Source organism: Otolemur garnettii, unplaced genomic scaffold (assembly GCF_000181295.1).
Source record: "Otolemur garnettii isolate 467f Iridium unplaced genomic scaffold, OtoGar3 scaffold00093, whole genome shotgun sequence".
NCBI classification, from domain to species: Eukaryota; Metazoa; Chordata; class Mammalia; order Primates; family Galagidae; genus Otolemur; species Otolemur garnettii.
Window position 1 is genome coordinate 5,985,970 of NW_003852488.1, and position 22,380 is coordinate 6,008,349.

Consider the following 22,380-nt stretch of genomic DNA (forward strand, 5'->3'; position numbering starts at 1 on the left):
ATACTATGAAAGCACTGAGTGAATGGCATACTACTGATTGCTACTATTTTCAAAAGAAAGGTGTCACAAACCCTCTCTGCATACACCTTGAGAATTTTTTTTTAAGACACCAATAATTTAGTGAAAAATTGTATTGAGTACTTGTTACATCCAAGAGGCTCTGCTAGGGGCCACATAATATTTTAAAGTATTATAAACTGTCTCTAATTTGTAAAACTTTACTATTTGGTTGATGAGAAAGGATAAAAACAGTATAAGACTACAAGTAAGTGCCAGGGACATGTCAGAGAAGACAAAAATGTGTTAAGGGGCAAGGTAGGCCAGAATGGCTTCGTGGAAGATGTGGAACTTAAACTGAATTTTGTTTTGTTTTGTTTTTATTTGAGACAGGGTCTCATGATTTTGCCCAGGCTATCCTCAAACTCTTAGGCTCAACAGATCCTCCTGCCTCAAGGACTACAGGTACATGCCACCACATCTGGCTTAAATTGAATCTTGAAGGGTGAAGAATAATGGGAATAGAAGAGAAACTATAGGTAATGGGAACATCATGAGCAAAATGCAAAATGTCAGAAAAGATTATCTGTCTGTTTGCAATGAGAGATCAGTATCTGTATGTTGAACTGTGAAATATGACATGAGAAGGTAAAAAACCAGGTGAGAGAGGGCCATAAATATCAGGATGATTGGGAGTTTGAAACAATCAAACACACACATACAAACATATTACCTGCTCCGAATCCCACCAAACCACGAGCAATCAGCATGTAGTATTTATTATGAGAAGCTGGGACGTGAACATATGCATAGAGGCAGTTGGCTGCCACCGAAATGAAGATGGAAACAATAAGAGGTTCTTTTCTTGGTCTATAATTAGACCACAAACCAAATATAGGTGAAGCTACCATTTGGCCAAGACTAAACGAAGCAATAACCCAGCCCAAAAAACTTGCATCAGCTGTCTGATCAATCTGTAGAAAAAAATAGAGCATCTTAAGAACTGTATCTAAAAAAAGTAAAATTTAAAATATTTATCTGACCATGTAAAATTTCCTATTAAAAACACAATTCTAACATATAGATTTTATAACGCAATTACTTATAGAAAGATTCAATTTTATTTTTTTTTTTTTTTGAGACAGAGTCTCACTTTGCCATCCTGGGCAGAGTACCATGTTATCATAGCTCACAGCAACCTCAACCTCTTGGGCTCAAGCGATCCTCATGCCTCAGCCTTCCAAGTATCTGGGACTAAAGACACCCACCACAAGGCCTAGCAATTTTTAGAGATGGGGTCTCGTTCTAGCTTAGGCTAATCTCTAACTCCTAAACTCAGGCAATGTACCCACCTTGGCCTTCCAGAGTGCTGGGATTATAGGCATGAGCCACTGTGCCTGGCCAGAAAGATTCAAACTTTTGACAGTACAATTAAACATGTTAACAATTTACCCTACACAAGTGAAAAACACTGAAAATTTCATCTTTTAGACTGATTATGGAAATTTATGGTTCATAAAAATCATGTTAACAAAATGATTACACTATATACGGAGGAATAACATCTTGAAAAATAACCTATTCTTTAATTTTTTTCTTTTTTGGGATTGAGTCTCAATCTGTCACCATGGCTAGAGTACAGTGTGTCATTGTAGTTCATTGCAACCTCAAACTCCTGGACTCAAGTGATCCTTCTTCCTCAGCCTCCTAAGTAGCTAAACTATAGGCATGCACCATGAAACCTGGCTAATTTTTCCATTTTTGTAGAAACGAAGTCTTGCTCTTGCTCAAGCAGGTCTTGAAGTCCTAAGCTCAAGCAATCCTCCTACCTGAGTCCCCAGAGTTCTAGGATTATAGCATGAGCCACTGTGCCTGGCTCTTTGATTCTTTTTAAAAAAAAATTTATTGTTTTTTTAGAAACAGGTCTCATTCCATTGCCCACGTTGGAGTACAGCAGCATAATCCTAGCTCACTGCGGCCTCACACAGCTGGCCTCAAGTGATCTTCCTGTCTCAGCTTCCCAATGTGCTAGGATTACAAGCATAAGACACCATACCACAGCCCTAATTCTTATAATTCTAATATTATTATTTTAATTAATTACTTTTTTAAAAAATTGTTGGGGATTCATTGAGGGTACAATGAACCAGGTTACATTGATTCCATTTGTTAGATAAAGTCCCTCTTATAATTGTGTCCCATCCCCAAAGGTGTGTCACACACCCTTACCCCCAACCCCCTGCCTCCTTTCCTCTCTCTGCTTGCCCCTTCCCCCACCCCCCACTGTGTACTAGATCATTAACTGTCCCCATATCAGAATTGAGTACACAGGATTCTCACTTCTGCATTCTTGTGATACTTTACTAAGAATAATGTGTTCCACTTCCACCCAGGTTAATATAAAAGTCATAAAGTCTCCATCTTTTTTAATGATTAATTACTTTTTTTAAGAGACAAATTCTCATGCTGTTGTCCAAGCTGGGGTACAGGCATGATCATAGCTCACTACAGCCTAGAACTCAAGAGATACTCCTGCCTCAGCCTCCCAAGTAGCTGAGGATTATAGGCCTAAAACCACAGCAATAGGCTCTAAATTCTAGATTTATGCCACCCTATAAACTAAACAGTCATTAGCACTGCAAATCTTTTTTTTTTAACTGAGCACAATCATCAAACATATAAGGAAGATAATCAAAACACAAAAGTTGACAGATAATTCTCTCATTAAATGTATTACCTCCTATATCATCTACTGGTTAGGAGAGAAATTTTAAAAACCTATCCCTAATTCTTCTTTTCTACACAGACAAATTCAGTATTCTCTCACTTAAAGGGAGTTCACATATCATGAGGAATTTTTTTTGGAAGGGACAGGGTCTTTATGTTGCCAGGGCTAGAGTGCAAAGGCATCATCCTATCTCACTGCAACCTCAAACTCCAGAGCTCAAGAGATCTTCCTGCCTCAGCCTCCCATATAGCTGGAACTACAGGCTCACACCACCTTGCTTTTCATAAAGATGGAATTTTGCTATGTTGCTCTTACTGGTATTGAGATCCTGAGCTCAAGTGATCCTCCCACCTTAACCTCCCAAAGTGTTGGGATTACAGGCATGAGCCACTACAACAGACCTCCTTTTCTTTATAAGTTATTCAATTTCAGATATTCTGTTATAAGCATCAGGAAACAGACTAACTCAAGTGGTTTTAAGAAGTAGGGAGAGACAACAATTTCAAAAGTTGTCCTGGCTCGGCGCCTGTGGCTCAAGCGCCAGCCACATACACCTAAGGTGGCGGGTTCGAATCCTCAGCCCGGCCCGCCAAACAACAATCATGGCTGCAACCAAAAAAAGAAAAAAAAAAATGGTCGGGCGTTGTGGAGGGCACCTGTAGTCCCAGCTACTTGGGAGGCTGAGGCAGGAGACTCGCTTGAGCCCAGGAGTTGGAGGTTGCTGTGAGCTGTGATGCCATGGCACTCTACCCAGGAGGATAGCTTGAGGCTCCGTCAAAAAAAAAAACACAAAAGTTGTCCTGATGTCACCTAAAGTAAGGACTGAAAAGTATCTGTATAATTAACAATTCACTCATCAGAGACCTTATAAGAGCAGTTACAGGGTATCAGAGGAGGTAATCAGAGAACAGCAGATTAAGGAGTAACTAGGAGGTTAGGAAGTACCAAGGAACTCTATAAGAACCTTAAATCAAGGGCAGGCATGGTGGCTCATGAGTGGCGTAGCACTCTGGAAGGCCGAGCCAGGTGGATTGTTTGAGTTCAGAAGTTCAAGACCAGCCTGAGTAAGTGTGAGCCTCCATCTCTTAAAAATAGCTGGGTATTGTGGTGGTGCCTATAGTCCAGCTACTTGAGAGGCTGAGGCAAGAAGATCTTACCTCTTGAGCCTGAGTTGCTGTGAGCTATGACGCCATGGCACTCTGAGGAGGGTGACAAACTGAGACTCTGTCTCAAAAAGAACAACAAAAAAAGAAACTTAAATAAAATATTATTATAGATTAATTATGTAGCAAATTTACATACTGGTTTTCAGTATGTTATTTCCTGGAGTTTTAAGATAGAATTGACAGGACTTGATGGTCAGTTAATGTCAAGATACCAACTGAACTTACATCTTCAAGTCACCCTTTCCTCCCTGGCTAGTACTAACAGTATCAAAATACATATACCTTTTATTCTTTCACAATGTTACTTGACAACCCAAATTAATTCTATGGGAAACCGCTAAATTGTTTCAGAGAAATATCACTTGTCCATTATGGAAATTCAAACTGTGTTTACTTTAGTTTCATTTTTATTAGGGAAGAGGCAGTGGCGGGATATGAAAGTGGCTCGTGAGTAGGAAACCATATACAATATATACATTTGCCTGGGACTGTCTGGGTATAATCCTATTTTTCCTGGTGTAGCATCTCTTTAACTTCAAAAGTGTTCTGATTTGCACAGTAAAGCATATGGTCACCATAATTATAAGCCTCTTTGGAGAAACCTTTATCTTGTTATTCTAGTAAAGATTAAACCTTAGAATACTAAGGAGACTCTCAAGAAAATACTTAACTATATAGGAGCTACTATTACTACAGTTACTTAACAGAAGAATAGATTGAAATGTACAAACCTTTTGGAGATATGGCCATATTGACATTATCACAATAGAAAACCCTGTTAAGAGGCAAACTTGATTATTTATACTTATAATAATTTAATCATTAGTACACATACAATTTTTTGAACTACAGCATGAATTTTAAAATATCATTCTGAACCTACAAATTTATGGACACAAAAAATGCCTAATTCATCAGGCAATGAGATTTTAATTATCAGAAAGAATAATTACTAAAATCTTGAAAAGAACATACAATTATAGTTCCTGATCATAATTAATACAATAAAAACAGAGGATCTATTTCTTCCTATGCATGTACCTTTAAATGGAAATTAATGAGAGCGGAGATGAATGGAGGCAAGGTGGCTTTGTTAGGAGGCTCATGGCCTCGCTTGTTTGGGAGAGATAATTGACTGTAAGGAAGACTAGGAAGAAGGAAAATGGTCACCTAAAGGGGGCAGTGCCAATAAGGCACAAGAATCCCTCAAGATGGTCACATCTTAAAAGAAAATTCATGGCCAGGTGCAGTGGCTCACACCTGTAATTTTAGCACCCTGGAAGGCTGATGAGGGTAGATTGCTTGAGCTCAGAAGACCAGCCTCAGCAAAAGCGAAATCCCATGTCTACTAAAAATAGAAAAACTGAGGCAAGAGGATTGCTTGAGCCCAAGAGTTTGAGATAGCTGTGAGTTAAACTCTATCCAAGACAATAGCTTGAGACTCAAAAAAAGAAGGGAATTCTTTATTTCTGCTAGTCTTTACAGTTTGAGAATGGTAATGATGAACTCTACTGCTTTTTGTCAGTTTTAAATGTCAGGCAAATTAAATAAAAAATTCTATAAAAAACTATTTTTTAAAAATACCTTTGTTGAGACATAATTCACATACTATATAATTTACCTACTTAAAGTGTACAATTCAATGGTTCTTAGTATAATCACAGATATGTGCAATGATATACAATGAATTTTAAAATATTTTTGTTACCTCAAAAAGAAATGCTGAACCCTTTAGCTCTCACCCTGTTACCCTTCATTCCCTCTCCCATCAGCTGTTATGCAACCACTAATCTACTAACCTTAGACCAACCTTCTACTCTATAGATTTTTCTATTCTGAATTTTTATATATGAATGAAATCATATATGTGGTCTTTTGTGTCTAGCTTCTTTCACTTAGCATAATGTTTTCAAGATTCTTTTTTTTTTTTTTTTGAAATAATGTCTCACTCTGTCATCCCAGGTGAGAGAGTGCTATAGCATCATAACTCATAGCAACCTCAAACTCTTGGGCTTGAGCCATCCTTTTCCCTCAGCTTCCCAAGTAGCTGAGACTACAGGCACCTTCCATGATGCCTAGCTAGTTTTTCTGTTTTTAGTAGAGATGGGTCTCACTCTTGCTCAGGCTGGTCTCCAATTCCTGAGCTAAGACAATCCACCCACCTCAGCCTCCCAGAGTGCTAGGATTACAGGTGTGAGCCACTCAAGATTCATCTATGTTGTAGCATGTATGAGTACTTCATTCCTTTTATAAAGCCTATTTAAAAAATTATTTATATAAGCTCATTTATTTATAAGCTTTATTTATATAAATAGCTATTACTATTTACTATTAGTAAATACTATTACTATTTACAAGCTATTATTTATATAAAATTATTTATATAAGTGGTTAGGGTGCTGGCCACATACCAGTACAATGAGGCTGGTGAGTTCAAACCCAGTCCAGGGCTTGCTATAAACAACAATGACAACTACAACAACAACAACAAAAATAGCTGAGTATTGTGGCGTACACCTGTAGTCCCAACTATTTGGGAGGCTGAGGCAAGAGAATTGCTTAAGCCCAAGAGTATGATTGCCTGAATTTAAGCGACTCCTAAACTCAGGTAATCCACCCACCTCTGCCTCTCAGGGTGTTAGGATTATAGAAGTGAGCCACCATCATCCCTTATTCTTAACATGTTACAGATACTAATATTTTGAATAGTTTTCCTCATGATATTTTCTTTCTGAGTAACCACATCTTCAGAAATAATGCATGTAGGTTTAAACACATTAAGCAATACAAATTAAGATTCTGTACCTCATTGTTTACTGATTTTGTATTTGTATCAATATAAAAGTTAGATGATGTTCACAAGAAACAAAAATAAAGAACAGATAAATTAGACTATTTTAAAACTTCTTTGGATCACATGACACAATCAGAAAAGTGAAGGGTCCTAGAATGGGAGAAAATATTTGCAAATCAAATATTGGATAAGGAGGAAGGATTGAGCAGATTTCTCCAAAAAAGATATACACAAATAGAGGTGGCAGCCAACAGACTCCAGCTGCTCTTCGCAGCCATGGCTCTGCGCTACCCCATGGCTGTGGATCTCAATAAGGGCCACAAGGTGACCAAGAATGTGAGCAAACCAAGGCACAGTCGCTACTGCAGGCACCTCAACAAAGAAATGAAATTCATGTGGGACACGATCCGAGAGGTGTGTGGCTTTGTATCTTATGAGTGGCATGCTATGGAGTTGCTCAAGGTCTCCAATGAGCCCTCAAGTTGATCAAGAAAAGAGTGGGGACACACATTCGTGCTAAGAAAAAGCAAGGAAGAGTTAAGCAATGTCTTGGCCGCCATGAAGAAAGCCTTTGCCAAGAAGAACTGAACCGCTCTCCCTTCTGTGTACAATAAAACATTTATAGATTAAAAAAAGAAGGTATACAAATGGCAAGTAAGCACATGAAAAAATGTTCAATACCACTAATCTTTAAGAAATGCAAATCAAAAGCATAATAAGATACCACCTCACATGCACTAGGATGGCTACAATCAAAAAAAAGAGAAAATATGGCTCGGCGCCTGTGGCTCAAGCAGCTAAGGTGCCAGCCACATACACCTGAGCTGGCAGGTTCGAATCCAATCTGGGCCCACCAAACAACAATGATGGCTGCAACCAAAAAGTAGCCAGGGCATTGTGGCAGGTGCCTATAGTCCCAGCTACTTGGGAGGCTGAGGCAAGAGAATAGCTTAAGCCCAGGAGTTGGAGGTTGCTGTGAGCTGTGATGCCACAGCACTCTACCCAGGGCAACAGCTTGAGGCTCTGTCTCAAAAAAAAAAAAAAGAGGAAATAATTATTGGTGAGGATGGGGAAAAACTGAAAGTGTGTCTCTTGGTGAAAATGTAAAATAGGGCTGGGTGGCGCCTGTGGCTCAAAGGAGTAGGGTGCCAGCCCCATATATTGGAGGTGGCAGGTTCAAACCCAGCCACAGCCAAAAACTGCAAAGAAAAAAAAAAAAAGCAAAGTAGGGTCAGGTACAGTGGCTCACACCTGTAATCCTAGCAGTTTGGAAAGAAGAGGCAAGATGATGGTTTGAGGCCAGGAGTTGGAGACCAGCCTGAGCAAAAGCAAGACCTTATCTTCACAAAAAATACAAACATTAGCTGGAAGAGGTGGCATGAGCCTGTAGTCCCAGCACTTTGGGAAGCTGAGGCAGGAGAATCACTTGACACCAGGAGGTTGAGGTTGAAGTGAGCTATGATGATATCACTGTACTCTAGCTGGGGTGACAGTGTGAGACTATCTCAAAAAGAAAAAAAAAAAATAGAAAAGGAAAATGTAAAATGATATAGCTGTATGGAAAATAGTGGCAGTTTCTCCAAAATATTAAAAATAAGAATATCATATGATCCAGAAATTTCACCCCGGGTGAAATTTACCCCCCCAGATTGAAAGCATTATCTTGAAAAAATATTTATATATCCACGTTCAGAGCAGGATTGTTAACAACAGCCAAGATGTGGAAGGAAGCCAAATGTCCATCAACAGATGAATGAGTTAACAAAAATGGCTTGTACTGAATGGGATCAGAACATGTCACCTGCAAAATATGATAATCAATATGCAAATATGATTTGGCATATTGATGATTATCTATGCCCTGCATAAGGTAATTAAGGAACAGTAGGTATAAATATGGGTCTCTGCTTACCCACTTTCTGCCTAAAGCAGGGCATAGGTTTCCTAAGAAAGGTGCTTTCCTGATACCAGGGAGAAAACATTCTTGCCACTAGAGACAGGAAGTCTACACTGAGATGAGTCTGCATAAGCAAACTTTATTAAAACAACCCTTACTGTCCATTAACCTCCCCCATTTATTTCCCAGGCATTTTCCCATATTACTGTTCATGAAAGCTCAAGCATCTTTTCTTTTTCTAGTCACCTCTCCACAATTTATCACTCTTTGTTATAATAATATATAACAAAACATAACTGCATCTTTTGGGTTTTCACTTCTTTTCTCCCATTCACATAAAAAAAAATGTATTTTTGGGGGGGGATAGAGTCTTACAATGTCACGCTTGGTAGAGTGCCATGGCATCACAGCTCACAGCAATCTCAAACTCTTGGGCCTAAGTGATTGTTTTGCCTCAGCCTCCCAAGTAGCTGGGACTACAGACATCTGCCACAACGCCTGGGTATTTTTGGGTTGCAGTTGTCCTTGCTGTTTAGCTGGCCCGGGCTGGGTTCGAGCTCACCACCCTTGGTGCATGTGGCCAGCACCATAACTACTATGCTATGGCTGCTGAGCCTTACATAAAAATATTAACATCGAATAAGTTTGTATGGTTTTTTCTTATTAATTTGTCTTTAGTCAGCTGAATTCACAGGCCTTAGGCATACAGGATAGAAGAAGTTTTTCCTTCCCTACAATACAATGGACTATTCAGCTTTAGAAGGGAAGGAAATTCTATTCTGTGCTACAACATAAATGAACGTTGGAGGCATTATGTTTGGTGAAATAAGCTAGTCACAAAAAGAAAAATACTATATGATTCTACTTATATGAGGGACATGAGTCACTACAAAAGTTTTGAGACGGACTATGTTATGGTCCATTACTTCACTTCTAAGAAACGGCTGACAACACCCTTTCTGATTCACCCATGCAAGTTTTAATTTGGTTGGCTTATCAGTGTTGTTGGGGGCTTCATTTGTTTTCATCCACATGGATTTTATATTTCTTGATTTTTAATGTATCTCAAACCTTTTGTTATGACCCACGTATTTAGAACAGTCAAAGCCAGAGAAATAGAAGATAGAATGGTAGTTGCTATGAGTTAGAGGAGTTGTATAATAGGTATAGAGTTTTGGTTTTACAAGATGAAAACATTCTAGAGATTGATTGCACAAGAATGTGGATATACTTATCACTACTAGATATAAATATACTAAGATAGTAAGTTTTACGTTATACATTTTTGGCACAATAAAAGATAATTTTAAAAAATTAAATGAAGTTAAAATATATTTTATCTGAATTTTTAAAACTATGTGTTTATGATACTTACCTACACTGCTGAGAAACATAGTGAGATACAGAATCCTAATAGATCTCCATCGGCTCTTATAATGCTCTTCAGTTTCTATAATGTCCCATTCTCTAGGTGTAAAGAAGAAAAAAATAGTGTAAATTACCTCATTATATGCAGATCTTTATGTGTTAACAAGTTTATTTTCTCTCTCCTAAAGTCATGAAAATGATATGGGAGAGGTAAATTTACTAATTCTGCACTAATTCATCTATGAATAAGCATTTTTTTTTTAATTTTCATGGATTGTATTTATGCATCATGCATGGTCATATATAGAAACTTGGGAAATAGTTTAAAAAAAGATAGCTTAAAAAGGCAAAACATTTTGCAAAGCAACTATTTTGCTATTGTTGCCATGAACAAAAGGATTAATTAAGAGTAATGAAATTTGCTAAAAAATGAATAAATTATATCAAGATAAATGAAACTAGCTACAATAGATCTCCCATAGCTGCTAAGTACTAAAAGATATTAACTGTCCTCATTATGACATACTCTATATCAGTGATTTTCGACTGGTGTGCCGCAGTGGTATGCTGTGAGAGGACCTTGGGCATTCCACAAAATTTTTTTAAAGTTCATTAATTAAATTATTTTTGAAAGAAGTTCAGAGCACAGTAAATATATTCTTTTTGTGGGGTAAACCCCCACAAAAATTAAATGAAATGTGCTCTTTTAATTCCAGAACTGAGCGAAAAGACTTGTGAGTATTATGTGCTTTTGTCGAGGCCCTAAGCGACCTGGGAAAACACGGTGGGGGCCTACAAGCCAGGCGTAAAAACCTCTTACAGGGAACCTCAACTGTGCAGTCAAGTCAGCCTGTCAGATAAGGGTTGAAACGGCCCATCTGTGCAGAAGACATGACTCAAAGGTTGATGTGAGTAAAAAGAAAAACTCCATCGTAATGATGTTGAGTAAAATACCCCATCGTAACTGCAGGGTCTCCAAAGCCATAAGAAAACAGTCATGAAGCCAGTTTCTCGGAAATTTAATTGAGTACATAAAAGAGAAAAGTTTTCCTCCTCTGTTTATCCTAATCTTTAACTTCAACAATAGAAGTCAGATAATGTATTGTTCTTTTAGATCTTCCAAGAGGAAGAGCCTGAGGCTAGCTTAAGATGGTCGTCTTACTTTCCCGGACTTTCTTTCTTTAGACTAATCTTATGATGACTATCTCACATTCCTGGACTTTCTTTCTTTTCTATAGTTTAAGATAAAAAATGAGGATGTTAGGATTATCGATCAATGTGGTGTACGTGACTCACTCCCAATAAAAGGAAGTAGAAAATAAAGACATTTTGCTACATGCCACCTATGAGTGTGTAGTCGTTTCTTGCTTTTAAACAATTCTAGGAGCGAGTTTGCACCCGTGGCCAAGCCGTCCTTCTCTCCCCGCGAGAAAGAACATCACACAACACTTTTTGTACTCTTTTTTTTTTTTTAGATCAACATAATTTAAGTGTGCTGCAGAAGTTTAACTATAGATTAAACCTATAGGTGTGCCATGATATAAAAAAAGATTGAAAAACACTCCTCTACATGATAACAACAAATAAACCATGCTACAGGAAGCTGTTTGGATGGGTACTTCAGCAAAATGAATATAGATGAAAGACCAGGAAGGTGAGATGTGACCTAAGACATTCCTATCCCTGGGACCTCCTGTAATAGTTGCTTTTGCTCCAACATGGATTACCAGATAAATTCTATTAGCATACTCAGACCAAAGAGAGACCACAACCTTCCAGATAAAGTTGATCTTTTGAATAAGCCTGGACTAACTAGATGTCACACCTCCAATAGGAGATACATGAATGTTTGTACTCATTACATCTTCACATATACACACAAAGTTAACAAATTGACCTTAATGTGAGCGTTATATTTTCAATTAATTGAGATATGCATAACAGACAAAATGCTTTATGTTCCAAGATTACTTCCTAAAATAAACCTTAGAATTGTCAAATCAGTCTTCAAAAAAGGAACTTTTTGGCTGGGCACAGTGGCTCACACCTATAATCCTAGCATTCTGGGAGGCTGAGAGCTCAGAAGTTTGAGACTAGCCTGAGCAAGACCAAGACCCCTTTTCTAAAAACTAGCCAGGTGTTGTGGCAGGCACCTGTAGTTCCCGCTGCTTGGGAGGCTGAGGCAAGAGGACCACTTGAGCCCAAGAGTTTGAGGTTGCTGTAAGCTGTGATGCCACAACACTCTACCCAGAGCAACAAAGTGAGATTCTACCTCAAAAAAAAAAAAAAAAAAAAAAAAAAAAGAGAGAGAAAGAGAACTCTTTTTCTTTTTGTTTGTAGAGCCAGAGTCTCACTTTATCGCCCTTCGTAGAGTGCTGTGGCCATACACAGCTCACAGCAACCTCCAACTCCTGGGCTTAAGTGATTCTCTTGCCTCAGCCTCCTGAGTAGCTGGGACAACAGGCGTGTACCACAACGCCCAGCTATTTTTTGTTGCCATTTGGCCAGGGCTGGGTCTGAACCCACCACCCTCAGCATATGGAGCCGGTGCCCTACTCATTGAGCCACAGGCACCGCCCAAGAGAACTCTTTTTCAAATGTGATGTGGTTGGCCATGAGAGAGAGGAAAGAAAAAAAAGAGAAGTAACATTTTTTTGATCTGCTATGTAGCAAGTATTTACTAGTTCATGATGTAATATATTCCAAGTGCTTAACACTATATATGCTATTCCACATAAACAGATCTTTAATCATAATGTAGCATATCTGAAAAAATGCAAGAACCCCAGATGCCCATACTTTGATGTCAATATGTCAGTATGTGGAAACACAATGCAGATAATTACATACTAGTAAAAAGTATGCTTGATACCACTTAATACCATAGCACTGGTATCATTTTAAGGTAACAGATTAGTATTATATTTTTAATGAACTCATTATTTTTTGGAGATCACAAATTAAGCTTATAATCACTTAATAAGAGCTACCATTAAAATCAGCCTAAAAATTTTCAAATAACCGTTACTATTTTGCTTAGATCTTACCTAAGTTGGTGAATTAAGAAGGAAATTATTTGATTCTGAAAAAACTTAACTTGAGTGACTTCAACTTGATCTGAAGCTCAGTCAAAAATCTTCTTTTAATAACAAATAATAAATTTTGAAGAGACAATCAGAAAATCATAATTTAATGCCCATTTTCCATGTTATAGTGGATGAAAGTAAGGATCATCAATGTATGCTAAAACAACTAGTTGAAACGTTGTTGAGGACAGGATAGTCAAAGGGTCTCAAATTATCATGCCACTGTCTACTTACTAATCACAAAATAGAATATGAACCTTTATAATTAAGAGACATAGCAGCGATTCTCTTAACACTGGTCAATCTTGGCCTTGCATCCTGTATCTCCTGATGTGGATGTTCTCCACATAATCCATGTGACAGTCTTGCCTGAAATGTTTGAGTAGGATCTGTTCAGCAATAAACAGTTCATAAATCCAGAGTATGTGAAGCTTTGCAGAAAAACTGACCTAGACTTCTTAAAGGAGCTGTACAACCCATGACTGCTAAATTTGACTAGCTTAAAAAGAGGCACACACATCTTTGCACTAACAATTTTAGGTTGAGGGAGTCTAAAAAGATTTAGAGACCAGCCTGAGCAAGAGTGAGACCCCAAGGCCTCATGCCTATAATCCTAGCACTCTGCGAGGCCGAGGCAGGTGAACTGCCTGAGCTCATGAGCTCAAGACCAGCCTGAGCAAGAGCGAGACCTCGTCTCTAAAAATGGCTGGGTATTTTGGCGGGTGCCTGTAGTCCCAGCTACTTGAGAGGCTGAGGCAAGAGAATCACGTCAGCCCAAGAGTTTGAGGTTGCTGTGAGCTATGACATCACTGCACTCTTTGAGGGCAAGAAAGTCTCAAAAAATAAATAAATAAATAATAACATAACATAAAATAAAAAGACATAACAACCAAAGCATACTTGGCTTTTTTCTTTTTTTAGAATATAAAGTACATTTCTGGGATAATTGGAAAAAACTGTAATATACTATATGTTGCATGATATTCTTGAATTGGTACTGTATTTCTAGTTGTAGTAACAGCAGTGGAGTTGTGTAAAAGAATTTCTTTGTTCTAGGGAGATGCAGACTACAATAAAGTATTTGGATTAAATGTCACAAGGTCTGCAACCTACTTTTGGGTAGCTTGGCAAAATAGGAATGGGAATGTGTTGCATTAATGTGTGTGTGGAAAGAAATATGAGAAGTGTGGAAAAGACTAACAGTGACAGGATATACAGGTGTTTATTATAAAACATTTTGCTTCTTCCTTATTTTTAATTCAAAAAGTATAATTAAGGTGAATAAATTTATCTTTCTACCTCCTTGGAGAAAATAGAAAAATAGGAGAATACAATTGTCCTACAATCAAGTTACCATATTTATTACATTTTCTTAACTTTGATGATTCATACAAATATGTCACATGGCTAAGCCTGAAATTCTAGAGGCATCTTTCTTGATCACCACAGTACAAAAAAGAATGCTACACTTCCAAAGTGATTTGTTCAACATTTTTTGATTCCTTTTCATTTTCACTGCTGTAATCTGCTATTGGTTTTCCATTTAAGATTTTCCTTCAAGTAAAATTGCAGTGTTACAGGGCTTTATATTGTTCAACATTCCCTGAGTGAAACATTCCAAACTGAAATACTCCAAATGACGGGGAAGCTGGTCCAACGCTAGTGGTTTATCAGAAGCATCACTAACATTGGTATATGTGTACAACCCACAACTGCTAAATTTGACTGGCTTAAAAAGAGGCATACACAATATACTTGGGTGAGTTAATCACCAAAATAAGATAAAAATTTAGCAGGAATGAATTTTAAAAGTGCCATAATTAGGTTCAATCGATCTAGTACAAGACATGATCCAGTACAAGAAGACTAGGGTAGGTATCGGTACTATAGTTGCAAAAATAAATTCTGAATTTATTAAGGGGAAAGATAAAATGACAGTTTTTTGGGTTTTCTTTCTTTTTTTTTTTTTTGAGACAGAATCTCACTATGTTGCCCTTGTTTGGTGATTGGGGTGATGCCTGTGGCTCAAAGAGGTAGGGCACCGGCCCCAAAGGCCAGAGGTGGTGGGTTCAAACCCAGCCCTGGCCAAAAACTGCAAAAAAAAAAAAAGGTTAGGTGATTAAAAGGACAAATTAGTAAAAATTAACATGGTAGTAGACAGATGAGATTTAACTATGTATTACTGGTTACTTTAGTTGATAAAATTATTATACCTGTTTCAAGTAAAATAATATTTTAATTCTGTTTTCCTAAAGGTAAAAATACATAACTGTATAGTGAGACAAAGTGCAAACATTTAAGAATCACTGCCCATAAACTAGGATCAAAATAATCGAAATTATAAGGCTCAAAATGTCAACACATTATTCCTAAAAATTAGTTTTTATTTGTACATTTGAGCCCATTTTAGATAGATCTATTTACAAAGTTATCAAGCAATCAGGTAGGTCATTGCTAAGACTGTTATCTTCAAGTATTGATTAAAATAATAATTTTGGAACTTTTGTGAAATGTGGAAAGTCATCAGCTATACCGGTAGTTGATACAGAATGCAGTAGCTCGGCTGCTGCAATTTTGTTACAGGATAAGTTAAAGAGGCAGCGTGGATTTCCTAGCACCATCAACTCGAACCATCACTGGTCCGCAGGACTAGACTCCCTTTCTCCGCAACTGGGAGTGAATATCCTGGGTTCGCACGATCGGCCTCCGGCTCCTGCCGCAATGGAACCACTCTGGCCGTGAGGGTTCGGCTCTGTGAGCCTGACTCCCAGAAAGGAGTCAGTCCGAACAGGGCAGAAGAGTGACGGATGCTTTCACCAGAAACTGCTCACCTGCTTCCGGGTGTGCGGTCGCCTAAAAGTGGCTCCTGTTCTTCCTCCATCCCCAGACTAGCCTTGGTTACAGGCCCCACAAAGCTTCAAGCGATTAACTCTCGCGACACCTGCTTCCTCCCATCCCGGGAACCTTGAAGCTGTCAAAACCGGCCGGCAAGTGCGCGTGCGCATGCGGACGCCAGAAGTGGGCGGGGCGTCCCCGGGTCAGAGGCGGGGTCACGCAGCAGGTCCGGCCGCACAGGGCTAGAAGGGGTAGGGGGCGGGGCTCTGTGTCCGGGGCCTCCTCCCTCGGTCCGCGCCTCACAGCCTGAGGTGGGTGGGGTTGAGGAGGACTCGGGGGCGGGTCCAAACGGCCGTCGAGTCCCAGGCTCGTCCTCTTTGCTCAGCTTGCTAGTCCGGCGTCCCTCGCACCACGGTTCCTGCAAAGTCTACGGTTGTTGTGGCTGGGGCTCGGACGAAAGTCGAGTCCCTGGATCCCCGAGAGCAGTAGTGCTGGGAGGCCTGGACTGCCCGACCGCAGGCGTCCTCCCAGCTACCAGTAAGTAGCCGGCCCAGGTCGCGTTTTCCGCGCTTCTGAGCGCGCAGCTGTGTACGTGCCGGGAGGCAGGGGCTGGGTGCTCAGGGCTTGGCGGGAGATGCGCGGGGCCTGGATGAAGACGAAGGTGCTGGTGGGAGACGAGGCTGGCGTCTGGAGCACACTCTGGCCGGGGAGAGGCGGGAGGTCAGTCCCTTTTCCCCGTTGCTGCGAACTCTCCTTTATCTCGGCTAACTACAAAGGCGCCTTACCTGTAGTGCTTGTGAGAACCAGAACTGAAGGTCCCCATCCTTCCTCACCTCACCGCCAACCGCATTCTCTGTGGGGGTGGTGGTGGTGGTAGTTCTCTCCGTCTTGTAGTAAAGTGTTATTCCATGGAGCCTGTTCTTGTGAACTGGGAGTTAAAATAGAAAGCCACAACACCTGATTAGGAACGACCAGCTCCTTTCATCACAGGGAAGATGGATATTTTTAGAAAATATATTGAGTTTTTTCACTCAATATAGTTTTTTCCGATGCTGTTTCTTTCCTGGAGATTACACGTTAATATCACTACAATTAGGCTTATGGGCTAATTGGTGGTGGTAGGCATTATGTATTTATAAATTACCCTTTTATTAGCGCTAGATACATTATCATGTGGTTTCATTTGATAACTATCACGAGATAGGTAAAGCAGACACTTCCATTTTACTCAAAACTAAGGTCCAGAGAAGTTAACTAAGAGTCACTTGGTGTGGAAATGCAGCATTGGGACCCAAACACAATCTTTTCAACTAATATTTATGAGCACTTACCCTATGATAGGTCTTAGAAATAGTTACACACTGTGTGGTATGCGCCATCACCTCTGATCTTTGTCTCATTTGTGACTTTGGGTGTAGTCAATCTGGTAACAGACAGACTAGAAATGTGTTTTCTACTAGTTAAAAATTATCTTCTGAATCCAGAGCTGATATTTTATACTTGGATTAGTCTTGCAAAGTCATGTGTAAGCTCTCAAAACATGTCAGATTCCTATAATTGGTTGCGAGAAGATACATAAGTATAAAATTTAGTATTTTCTTGCAATAATGTTGCTTTACTATATTGTAGTGTTTTGTTCCATAGAGGATAGCAGTGTATGGCACATATACTATAGTGGACAGAGGAACCTTTTTTTTTTTTTTTTTGAGACGGAGCCTCAAGCTATCCCCCTGGGTAGAGTGCCATGGCATCACGCTCACAGCAACCTCCAACTCCTGGGCTCAAGCGAGTCTCCTGCCTCAACCTCCCAAGTAGCTGGGACTACAGGTGCCCACCACAACGCCTGGCCATTTTTTGGTTGCAGCCATCATTGTTGTTTGGCGGCCCGGGCTGGGGATTCGAACCTGCCACCTTAGATGTATGTGGCTGGCGCCTTAGCGGCTTGAGCCACAGGCGCCGAGCCGACAGAGGAACTTTTAACCAGTATTACACTAAGCAGAATGGTTGCTAGGTAAGTATATATTAGGTGAATGCTTATTTCATTACTTCATTTCATCCCTACAACAATCCTCTGAGGTCTCAAGTAAGCAAGGAGATTTAGTAAGTTGTCTAGGATCCTAGGGTAATATTAACTAACAAGAGAGCTAGAATTCAAGAAACATAGGGCTCCTGACTATAAAGCCTGTGTGCTCTTTACCACCAGGCTTCCTGTGAAAAGTATGGCAAGAAGAATCTTTCCCTGTATCTCTTTAAAAATACCAAAACAGAGGCCAGGCATGGGTCTCACACCTGTAACTGTATATTTTGGGAGGCTGAGGTGGGAGGATCAAGGTAGGAGGATCTCTTGAGCCCACAACTGAGACTCACCTGCCCAATAGTGAGGTCCCATTTCTACAAAAAAGAAAAACTTAGCCCAGCATGCTAGTGTGTCCCTCTAGTTTCACCTAGCTACTTGGGAGGCTGAGGAAGGAGGATGGCTTGAACCCAGGAATTTGAGGTTGCAGTTAGTAATAATGATGCCATGATACTCTAGCAATGGCAACAGAACAACACCCTGTTTAAAAAATAAATAAAAATATCAAAACAGGTATTCAGTTTTTATGTAAATGGAATATAATAATTTGATATTATGTATTAGGCCAGGCATTACTTCCTGTTTATAGATCAAGGTGACTTACTCAAGGTCACTTACCCAATGGAGGAGCCTTGGTCTTCTGACACTGCTTTTTTCCATTGCTACCTCCAAGTGATGACTTCAGACCACAGAAGCACATGGAATGAGTACATGTACAGCTGGTAAAATCTAAAAAAGCTCTGTGTATTGTATCAATGGGGAAAAAATGTTTCTTAGGAACACACACACGTAGCATCCAAAGTAAACATTAAAATATATACATATATTTTATTTTCTGTCATCTTTCTTAAACATACAAATATTTCTAAAGCCCATGGAAAAAGAAGAGCTAATTTTGAAAAGAGATTAGATCATTTCCTCAATGTTTCTTTCACACAAGCGTATGAGACAATCCATTGGCTGGTTTTCTTTAGATGACTGCCTTGAATAGATGTCTACACCCCTCCCAAACAAATAAACAAACTTCCTATTTGCTTACTCTTCTTCAGTGTAAGATTAAAAAGAATTAAATTTGTTGCAGATCTTAAAAGGGGATATCTGAGGTATCTTTAGCTAACTTAAACTTGGATAGAAATGTAAAAGTTAAGTACAAGATAAAAAATTAGCTCTCTCTTTTTGGTGGGGGATTAAATTTGTGTAGTTGGTGGTATTTTTAAAAACTTCATTTATGCCTTTGAGATATATATCAACATAAAACTTAGGTACCAGAGTGATAGGAGATTAAAAGTCCTAGATGGCATAATAGATGGTGAGTGCCACTTTAGCAATAAATAGAACTCTTTTCTAGGAAAGATGTTTCATTCCTTGGCACCGTGGTGGAACTTCTATTTCTGTTTCACTTTGTTTTTGCCTCTCACATTGACTACATAAAAACATGGATGACAGTTGTGTCAGTTTGGCTTGACACACATCAAAAGTGGGTCCTGTTTCTGGAGAAATTAATTGTTGTCAGTCCAGCCTAATGTGGGAACTTTAAGTACCTGGCATGTCTCCAGATAGTGCCTCCTTTTGGTAAATTGGAGTTACCTTTACTCTCAGCTTGCATCATAATCTGTTTGTGGTGGCCCTGAATCAAGCCAGCTCTTCTCAGAAAGACCTACATGTTTAAAGAGTTCTAGAAAACCCCTTTTAGGTTGTTCTTGGGGCTGAAATGGGATTTAAGAAGATTTGTATAACCCCAAACTCCAGACCCAAATTTATAATAAAAGATACATGTGTTTGATTTGCTTTTTGTTCCTTGTTTGTTAGTTGTTTATTGGCAACTAAAGATAGCAAGGAATATAAGGAATATGATGGCCTTAGATTTGGAATGCATGAGTGTTGAGGCTGGGCACAGTGGCTTGCTCCTGTAATCCTAGTACTCTGGGAGGCTGAGGTGGGAAATCACTTGACCTCAGGAGTTCAGGACCAGCCCGAACAAGAGGGAGACCCTCTCTGTATTAAAAGTAGAAAAATTAACCATGTGTTGTATCAGAGCCTGTAGTCCCAACTACTTAGGAGGCTGAGGCAAGAGGATCACTTGAACCCAGAAGTTTGAAGTTGCTGTGAGCTAGACTGAGATACTATGGCATTGTAACCTGGGCAACAAAGTGAGACTCTTGTCTTTTTTTAAAAAAAAAAAAAAAAAAAAAGGAGTGTATTTTTTATTTTTTTACTATCATGTAGTTTGTTTATTGCTGTTGATGCCATGAATGTCACACAGTAAGATATTAATCCTAGGTCATTTCTGCCACTGTCAAGAGAGTAAGTGGCCTATAATACTTGCAAAACATGATAAAGTCCTGCATTATAATAACATTCTACTGTTCTACTGCATTTTAATAAATACACATAAAAGATCCAGCAATACTATCTATTTTAACAAGTAAAATAATTAAAATCATCATTCATCACCCAGAATTTCCTTTAATTCTGCCAACCTGTGAATATATCCATACAGTTGGCCTTTTATTTGGATTATATCACTAATAAGAACTTTAGTAATCAGGTAAGAACTTTAGTAATCAGGTAAAGAATGAACTGACTCTTCAATTTTCACACCAAATGGATGCACTTTAAATTCAGTTCTGATGCTAACCTCCTAAAGTTAGTGTAGAACCCACAAGTTAAAGGCTCAGTCCTTTATACTCATTTCTAGGTCTCCAGACCACTGACCTTTCTAAACAACTGTATATGAATTTAGGGTTTTTTTCTAAGAGCCATGTGAGTCCATAATTTGCTAGAATGACTCATAGAATTTAGGAAACTGCTGTACTTAAAATTATAGGTTATTATAAAGGATCTAACTCAGGAACAGCCCAAATAAGAGACATATGAGGCAAGATATGGGAATCAATGTGGAATTGCTATGACTTTCTCCCTTTGGAGTCAGGGTGTTCAATAACCAGAAAGTTCCACTGATGCTTAACATCCAGAGTTTTCATTGGGGTTTTATTACATAGGCATGATTGATTGAATGATTGGTGAGACCCTGTCTGTACAAAAAAATAAGAAGTGGCCAGGTGTGGCAGCACATGTGAGTAGTTTCAGCTACTGAGAAGGCCGAGGCTAGTGGATTGCTTGAACTCAGGAGACCAGCCTGAGCAAGAGCGAGACCCCATCTCTAAAAATAGAAAAACTGAGGCAAGAGGATCACTTGAGCCCAAGTTGGAGGTTGGTGTGAGCTACGATGCCACTGCATTCTACCCAGGGGGACAGCTTGAGACTCTGTCTCAAAAAAATAAATAGAGTGAGACCCTATTTCTAAAAATAGCCAGGCGTTGTGGGGGCAGGGAGCCTGTAGTCCCACCTTGGGAGGCTGAGGCAAGAGAACCACTTGAGCCCAAGAGTTTGAGGTTGCTGTGAGCTGTGACACTATGGCACTCTACAGAAGGTGACAAAATGAGACTACATCTCAAAAAAAAAAAGAGTGTGTATCTGAAGTTTTATCATTAATTATCATTACTTATAAATATATATAATTTAAAGAGGTTTATTCTAAGCCAAGTATGGGTAAGCTATAGCCCAGACCACATGGTCTCAAGAGGTCCTAAGAAAATGTGCCTAAATATGTTTACTGCAGATTTTTATTATATATCTTATATTAGGTTAAGGATGTTTCCGTATAGTCTTTAATTTTTTTATAATTCTGGAAGCTGTTTTTATCAAATGTTCTTTTTTTTTCCTTACATGCTTGAGATGTGTCTTTTTTCTAATTTGTGGTAACTTCTTGTTATCAACCCATCTAAAATATCTATTATTGTTCTTAAAGAATTATTTTGATTTCTCTTTGATTTTCTATCTTGTTTCTTTATCTTCTAACTTATAAATTATTGCAAGAGGATTAGTAATGATCAAATACAACAACCTCTGGGTCTAAGAATATGAATGTAAGTCCTAACAATATAGAATTTATATAATTTACAAGAGTTAGAAGGATAACAGAAAAGAGCACAGATTTCCTCTGCTTTCAGTCAGGAGTTTCAGAGATTTATACAAGGTCACACAGTGGAAAACAGAGCTAATATTCAATCTTATCTTTCCAAGTTTAATGGTATAGTTTTAACTTGTGAAAAAGACCTGATTCAGGTTCAAGGATTACCCTGTTTAGATAAATGGAAAAATGGAAATTTGCATTTCCATCAGTGAGTGAAAAGATGGAAGTAGATATTTTAAAACCTTTAGAAATATCTGAGAAAGGCAGATGAATGGTATACGATTAGTAGCAGGAATTTGTTATTATTCACTATAGTGTAGTGGAGAAGCAGTGCAGTGCATTATTTAGGTCTTGAGCCGTGTGCCTGGGATTGAATATTAGCTGTTTCCCACTAGCTATGTAACTAGGAAAGATCATCCATCCTTTCTGTGCCTTATTTTTCTTTCCATATCCTTGGGA

The 22,380-nt window shown here is 38.9% G+C and overlaps 2 protein-coding genes and 1 pseudogene across 2 annotated transcripts in view; 2 read left to right on the plus strand and 1 right to left on the minus strand.

Annotated features, from left to right (window-relative positions):
- MFSD8 (major facilitator superfamily domain containing 8) overlaps window positions 1-16,040 on the minus strand; it is a 39,423-nt gene extending 23,383 nt beyond the window's left edge. Inside the window, exons 1-4 of the mRNA XM_023516571.1 lie at window positions 15,868-16,040; window positions 9,958-10,049; window positions 4,623-4,666; window positions 731-971 (exon numbers count right to left, since the gene is read on the minus strand). Of these exons, the coding sequence (XP_023372339.1) occupies window positions 731-971; window positions 4,623-4,666; window positions 9,958-10,049; window positions 15,868-15,917 (427 nt within the window). The 5' untranslated portion in view covers window positions 15,918-16,040. The remainder of the gene's footprint in view (window positions 1-730; window positions 972-4,622; window positions 4,667-9,957; window positions 10,050-15,867) is intronic.
- Window positions 6,962-7,273, plus strand: LOC100947898 (annotated as a pseudogene).
- A 196-nt stretch (window positions 16,041-16,236) lies between the features above and the next one.
- ABHD18 (abhydrolase domain containing 18) overlaps window positions 16,237-22,380 on the plus strand; it is a 49,018-nt gene continuing 42,874 nt past the window's right edge. Inside the window, exon 1 of the mRNA XM_012808735.2 lies at window positions 16,237-16,408. The gene's annotated coding sequence lies outside the window, so the exon portion shown is untranslated. The remainder of the gene's footprint in view (window positions 16,409-22,380) is intronic.